The sequence below is a fragment of the Haliaeetus leucocephalus genome, unplaced genomic scaffold, assembly GCF_000737465.1.
Source record: "Haliaeetus leucocephalus isolate CR32 unplaced genomic scaffold, Haliaeetus_leucocephalus-4.0 Scaffold216, whole genome shotgun sequence".
NCBI lineage: Eukaryota > Metazoa > Chordata > Aves > Accipitriformes > Accipitridae > Haliaeetus > Haliaeetus leucocephalus.
Genome location: NW_010972652.1, coordinates 814,799 through 821,842, shown reverse-complemented (window position 1 = coordinate 821,842; position 7,044 = coordinate 814,799). Strand labels below are relative to the sequence as shown.

The 7,044-nt window shown below is 39.7% G+C and overlaps 1 protein-coding gene across 1 annotated transcript in view; it reads left to right on the top strand.

The window, feature by feature from the left end:
• The first annotated feature begins 2,387 nt into the window (after positions 1-2,387).
• LOC104831216 (cGMP-dependent protein kinase 1) overlaps positions 2,388-7,044 on the top strand; it is a 79,763-nt gene continuing 75,106 nt past the window's right edge. Inside the window, exons 1-2 of the mRNA XM_010566635.1 lie at positions 2,388-2,488; positions 5,214-5,279. Coding sequence (XP_010564937.1) covers positions 2,388-2,488; positions 5,214-5,279 — 167 coding nt within the window. The remainder of the gene's footprint in view (positions 2,489-5,213; positions 5,280-7,044) is intronic.

Genomic DNA, 7,044 nt, shown 5'->3' with positions numbered 1-7,044 from the left:
CATTGTATTTATTAATTCCAGTAATGTATTTTTATAGTCAAAACCAATGGCAAATGGATATTGTGTTCTCAGAAAGCTGAAGTGTTGGGAAACCAAACATCAGTCTATAAGGGGTGTTTTTCCCGTATGGAAATCAGTCAATAGATCCAGGTAACTGATACAGACCATGGCTTACACCATCGGTCATGATGGACCACATCACCATTCTGTAGGTCTGCATTGACTTGACTTCAGCGATGGCTACTGGGAAAAAGTAGGAAAGAGGGTGCAGGGTGGCACAAACTGTACCAGCTGAGGGTACCATAAAATAAACCCACATTTTTGCTTCCATGTGTGTTAGGTGGTCATATCATTTACAGGAACAGCCGTAATGTTTCAGATAAAACTTCCTACAGGTGACACCTGTCTTGATCAAACTGTGTTTCCTGGGAAGAGCAGTGGCCATCCTATCTAAATGGGCTTGTAGATTGCCAAAGGGCTATTGGCTGCAGCAGTATCCCCAAATGTATATTTAGCATTGTTTGGAGGTTTTATTTCTTTGTCTAAAAGTGATGATAACCCATTTTTCTTTGACCAAGTAACTGAAGGACCTTGACCAGCCACCAAGAGGAGATGGGTCAGTGTCTGGTCCTTGGTGGTTGCTCTGCAGAAGCTGCTGCTGCCTGGAGAGGTCTATAGTAGAAAGCTCAAGTCCCATGGGGCATCTGGAAATGAGTGTTTAGATCATTTAAACTTGAGAATAGTGTTAATGAGGGTTTTCAAAGAAAAGATGGAAAGAAAAAATGAGGTCTTCACTGATGGGTTTTAAAAATTTGCCACAGGAAGACTATCTGGAGGTTCCTAATTTGCTGATATTCAAGTTCTTTAATGCATTTTACCACTTTCTGCTACTGTATGCTTGGCCTTGTTACAGTATTTTTAATAAGGTGATTTAAAGTATTTAGAACAAGGCATGTCAGAAATAAGTGAAAGGAAAAAAAATATGGGAAAAATCAGTTATTAACTTGAATTTAGTGGTAATAGCTCAAAACCCAGCATCTCTATCTCCCCTTATTACTTTGTTGGGTATTTTCTGATTACACCATGACTTTCACATGGGAGATAATTTTTATCTTTATTGGGTATTCTGAGTAGTGGTACCCAAATTTGGCAATCTTCTGGAAAACCAACCCTAGCTCTATCCTTTAAAGAGAGGGTTTTGCCTACCTAGAGACCTAAAAATGTCTCTACTATATTTTAGCTTGAAATCAATTTTGACTGACAAAATGCCAGTCCCGAGATGAGCAGAAGAGACTCAGCTGTAAATGTGACACTTCCTGCAGCAGGGTACTCGCACCTCATAATAAATGCTATTTTGTGCCAGGAGGCTGCGTCTGGGGGGGATCGATCCCAAAAGCTGGACAGACATCATGTCAAGGTTGCACCAGTTGCATCTATCTTCTGGGAAGGACGCAGAGCAGTGTTTGCTGGCAGCGTAACAGCAAGTTTCAAGCAAATAGAAGGGTATATTGTTAAATTAAATCATCCAAATGTAGTTTCCATTTATTTGAAGAATTATATCAGCATTAGTAAGGGGTTAGGTGTGGTAGGAGCTATGAGAGCTGGTGTTGGAGCAGGACTTCGCTGAGTTAGGTGATGTAGGAAGGTAAAAAAGCAAAAAGATGGGAATCATTTCAAAATTTTTAAACCTACTATAAATTTTTACAGCCTAAGGTAAAAGCAGGGAACAGAGGTTGATGTATGACCTTATCTCTGAGTAAAGCTGCCTATATCTTTCATATTTGCATTTTCCAACACAGCTTTATAAATAGAGTGATCAATACACTTTTATCAGAAGAGTTCCTGGAAATGGTTAAAAAACCCCATCATTCTTAAATTAAGTTGTTAGCAGCTTATCAGAAGCAAAATTGTTGAAAATTCATGAGTTACATGTGGTGAACTGGGCAACAAATTGTAATGAGGAAAAAAATATGCATTTCATCTCTTAAATAACATACTCATGTTTATAGTGATGTGATAACATGCTTTGGGAGAGCTTAGGAACGTGGATAACATTGCCATCTAATTCCACCATGGGGTTAAGGAGCTGAAGAGCAGCAGTACAAGGTCTCCTGCCCCGGTTTTTGGCACGTGCCCGGGGCAGGAGCTGCGCCTGCTTGTGTGCAGCCGTGTACCTCTTTGTGGCTCCAAAATACCCTCTGCTTGTGTTTCCCAATGATGCGCCCTAGAAACTCCCCCCAGCAGCTGTGACCTTTCTCCAAGTCCCGAAGTTTGAAGCTGGAGGGGCTGTAAAATACCAGAGCTCACCCAGAGGGACAAAATATAGTAACTGGCTGGAAGGAAGCAGGCGTTTTCCCAGGAGGAAATGGTGGAGGCAAACAGTAGCGATGGAGTATTCGGAGAGTGAAGGCAATTCCTCTGACGAAGAGTGCTGTTTCTCAGGGAGCAGCGATGAGTACTCCTGCGACGAAGTCCAGAAAGCGTCCGAGTCAGTGCTCGCAAGCAAGCCTTTCACATAATTCCTTGTGGCATTTGATGGTGTGCACTTCTAATAATTACTTGTTGCATTTAATGCCCTGCACTTCTAATAGCTACTTCGGCATTTAGTGCCGTGCACTTTTAGTAATTGCTAGTTGCATTTAATGCCCTGTACTTCTAGTAATTACTTTTGCATTTAATGCTGTGCGCTTCTAGGAATTACTTGTTGCATTTGATGCCCTGCACTTCAAAGAATTATTTGTTGCATTTAATACCATGTGCTTTAGCTGGTGGCTGCCTGACGAAATGTTACGTTTTAAACCATGGACTGACAATTTGTTTTGCTTGAAGGTGACTGAGGTTAATTTGTAGATCACTGGCATGGCCCTAGGTATGTGTGTCATTTTTAAGCCTATGTGAGGTGTTGGCAGTGTTTGGAAGTCTGAGTATGTCTTGTATTTGACAGCTGATGCACATAAAGGTTTAACATATGTATGGAACTGAAAATACATTGATTTTTTTCCTTCTGTTTTTAGAAACTTCATGAGATTTTTAATCCTGCTTGCAGCCTGATTGGTAAACACCCCCTAACACGAGAGCATGCAAGGTTTATAAACCCACTTACAATCGATTTAGACTGTGGAAATGGAAAGCTGCTTTCCCTTGTCGGTCCCTTCGTTCGGTATTTGCGGGACAAGGGTCCTGCAGCAGTGGCAGCGGGGGGTTGTATGCAAGGATGTGGAGGATGGGTTTAGAGATACCCAAAGACAGTGATTTCTTGACTTAACACTTCATATGTGAGCCACTTTATCATCCATTAAAAACCCCTGGTTTTTTCCCTGACTTACCAGTTATTTCTACTCCTGCAGAACATAAGGAAACCTCAGAATTGCGTGACTTTCTGCATTACAAAAATCCTGCCATCCCTCTGGTTCGGGTGTTCGTGCGAAGTGAAATGCCCTTTAGGAAAGTGCCTTCATTCTACATTAATTTCATGCTGATTAAAAAGATGTGTTAAGTACAGGATAGTGGAAACTGTAACAGTTACTTGTGTGTTTTAATCTCCAATGTTAAGGTTTATTTAAAATGTTTGAACTGAAGCCACCAATAGCTGTGTTTTACTTATCTGTAGTCATATAACTCTAACATAGTAACTATAATCAGGTCTGTAACTATAAAGGTATAAACAGTCTTTTTGTGGCAGAAAGGCATCTGAGATAATGGGACAATACGTTAAGTTTTAACTGGAATTAATGAACCAAAAAGTTTGCATACTCATTTTAATGTATATACTGTCAAAAGTTGCCTACAGCAACTTAATGGGATATTAAATTTATCATTCCTTATTGTCTCTATATTTACCAAAGTTTTAGAAGTTAATAGAGATAATTTTCTACTGCTATTTGGCTACTTCTTTCTACTTGCTTTAAATTATCCTGATTTTGTTTATCAGTATGGGTAAATTAGCACCAATACCCACTTAATTTCATTGAAAATAGACTCAATGACAGCATTTGAATGTAGGCTTGAATGTTAATGTTTCTTTCATTGGTATTTCTGCTTGCTCTGTTTTAAAGATACTAAAGTAAAGATAGCTCAAAAGTAATTAAAGTTAATTAAAGTTACCTTAAAGGGAGAGTGCATATTCCTGTATGAGTGCACATGCACCACGCTTTTTTTTTTACTATATTACTTCTTTAATACCTCCTATTTTTAAACAGCGGAACTGCTATTTCTAACAGCTTTTTTAAATCTCATTTTCTGCTTCAGTGGAAATGTACAGTGGTTTTCTAGTCTAAATGAATTAGGTGTGTTTAAAAGAGGTGGGTCTTGCCTGTGATCCACTTACCCTTCATGCAGGGAAAAGTTTGGAGAGAATTTGAATAAAACAGCGACTCTGAATCCTGTACATTTGTTTGGCCAACACAGAAAATGCAACGGCATCTCTTAAACCCTGACGAAACACTGAATCAGTCTGATTAAAATGAATTAAATTCACATTTTATAGCTTGGACTGGCCACGGCCAAATTCTCAGTGGGGCAGTGAAAGGGAGAACACAAAGCATTTGGTAATGAAGACAGAGAAAAAATTCGAAGTGCCATATTTTTAATTTCTGGAGAGCTGGTGAAAAGTACCAGCACAGTGTTTTAATGCCAGGACGTTTCAAAAGCTCCATCCTAATTGTGTCCCTTTTGTAGGCACAATCCCAGCCTTCTCCGTGCTCAGATAGCAAATGCATAGCGAGTCCTATAGCCTACTGTATACGTTGTACCTGCTTTGAGTAGCAGAGCTGACGTCCTACTGAACTAAATGCTTCGTGTTCCGACACTGAGATACTAAGTAGGTTTTGGGGGAGAACGACATAAGCAGAAGTCTAAATGTTCGTAAATGAATCTATGCAAATAGCTAATATTTTGATAAAAGTGTTTCTCTGCACAAATGTGCATAGTAAGAAATGAGTTTTTGCCTAAAACTGATGAAAAGCATGGGCTGATGCGTGGCTGGATGTCTTATTTACAAGGGTAGCCTGTTTCTTTCCTTCTGTTCATGCGTGGGTTTTAGCTTTTGCGTGCTTGAAGTCCGTACAGATGATGAGCATCAAATCAATATAGGGAAAAGCTGTGAAACCCAGAAATTTATTCTTGAAGTGCTTTAAGAATGCTGTATGTTTGGAAATAAAAAGATTGTCATGAAAATAATACAGCTTGCTTAAGAAATATATTTTTTCTTTCAGGGAAGATGTCAGAACAGCCAACGTCATTGCAGCTGAAGCGGTAACTTGTCTGGTCATAGACAGAGAGTAAGTACATAATTTTCCTGCCTTGGGGTGGGGTGTATCTCCAGTTCATACCTTTTACAGTTTTTAACTAGAGCCTTTGATCATTTTCTCCAGAGAGGTCATTTAATTTTGAGTAGCACAGTCACAGTATATATGTGTCCTTGATGAAGGAGAGGGAGGGTCCCCCTAAATCAATAAGAGAAAACTCAGTAGTGACAAATGCAGACAATTAAGAAGCGCAGAAAGACAAAATGGAAATAAATGGGGAGATAGCATTACTGTGGAAAAGGATCCAGGCATTAAGGGTGGAACACAGATTGAGTTTGAGTTGGCAAAATGTCACGAAAGGCATTGTCATTCTGGCAAATGTTAGAGCAAGATGTTGTTATTCTAGTCCCTGTGGGGATGGAGAGCCCTCGTCCAAAGGACGTAACCCTGCTTGAAGCTCTGCAGCTCAAAGGAGTTAGAGGAGATCAGGAGAGTAAAATCATGTCTTATAGAGGGAGCTTGAAGGAATTTGGGGGGGTTAATCTAGAAAAGAAATGCCTGGGCTCCAGAAAACAGTGCTGCAAATTCAACTGCTCTCTACAATTGTTGGGAATGGGATTTAAAAAAATCAGCATCACCTTGAAAATTCAACATGAGTCTTGAGGTGGTTTTCCAGTTGTGAGAGCAGTGAAGTACTGGCATAGACCATCAAAACGTAGGGACAAAGCTTCCACAGGAATCTTTCCAAGGGAACGTAGTATAGGTCTGTGAAACCACAAGAGACATGTATAGGATGAATGGGGATTGACTTTTCACTGCTTCCCCCAGTGCAAGAGCTCAAAGAAACCTGCAGGAGGGAGCCGAAAGCCAAAAGGAGGCAGCTTTTCACACAGGGATTGCTCACAGAGCTGCAGGAAAACAAGAATAGTTTGCAAGTGTTCAAAAGGAAAATAAATCCTTTGGATTTATTAAATATGTAGGACCTACCTCTGGGCTAGGAAGTTTTGGAGGCGCATAGGAGGGTACCAAGACAAATATCACAAATGGTTGCTCTGTCCTTGAACTCCTCCCTGAGCACATTGTCTTGATGCAAGACACCATCAAAGGTCGGACACTGGGTTGGGAGTGACCTCGGAAGCACTTCTTATATTCTGATGAGGTATATGAGAGATGCTCAAGTATCTTGTAGGGATGATCTACATACACTCAATCCTACTTTAATACAAGGCTTTTGTATTCAGTTAGCCCTTGAGATTTCTTACAGTCCTTCATTTCTAGAAATCTAATGTTCTGTAATGGTTGAACTGGGGAATAATCCTAGGTCTTCTGATATGTTAGTTTGTTTATGATCAATTAAAAAAAATTATGGTCTATCTGTTGAAAACAGATGGTGAACTTCAGGACTGTCAGCTGAGTGGCTTGCTTTCACACACACAAGCAAGGTAGCCTGGTAGATAAAAGACACACTATCCTTTATCATTCTGTGGGGCAAAGAGAAGAAGAGTTGACATAATTAGATAGTTTAGCAAGCATTAGTTCAGAGACATACAAAGCAACAAGTAATTTATGCATTTTTTCTGAACACTTCTGTAAGGGATATTTTTGTTTTGCACTGTAAGCATTAAAAAAGCCCAAATAACTAGTAGCTGCAGAGTCAGTCATTCCTGATCATTTTACAGACTGTTTCTTTGCTTGTCTCTTGTGCCTTTTCCTCAGTATATAATGCCTTTGAAATAGTAAGAAAGTACAAGTTAAATTTAACTGAGGGAGCTGTAGTTCATCTATACCAGAGATTCTA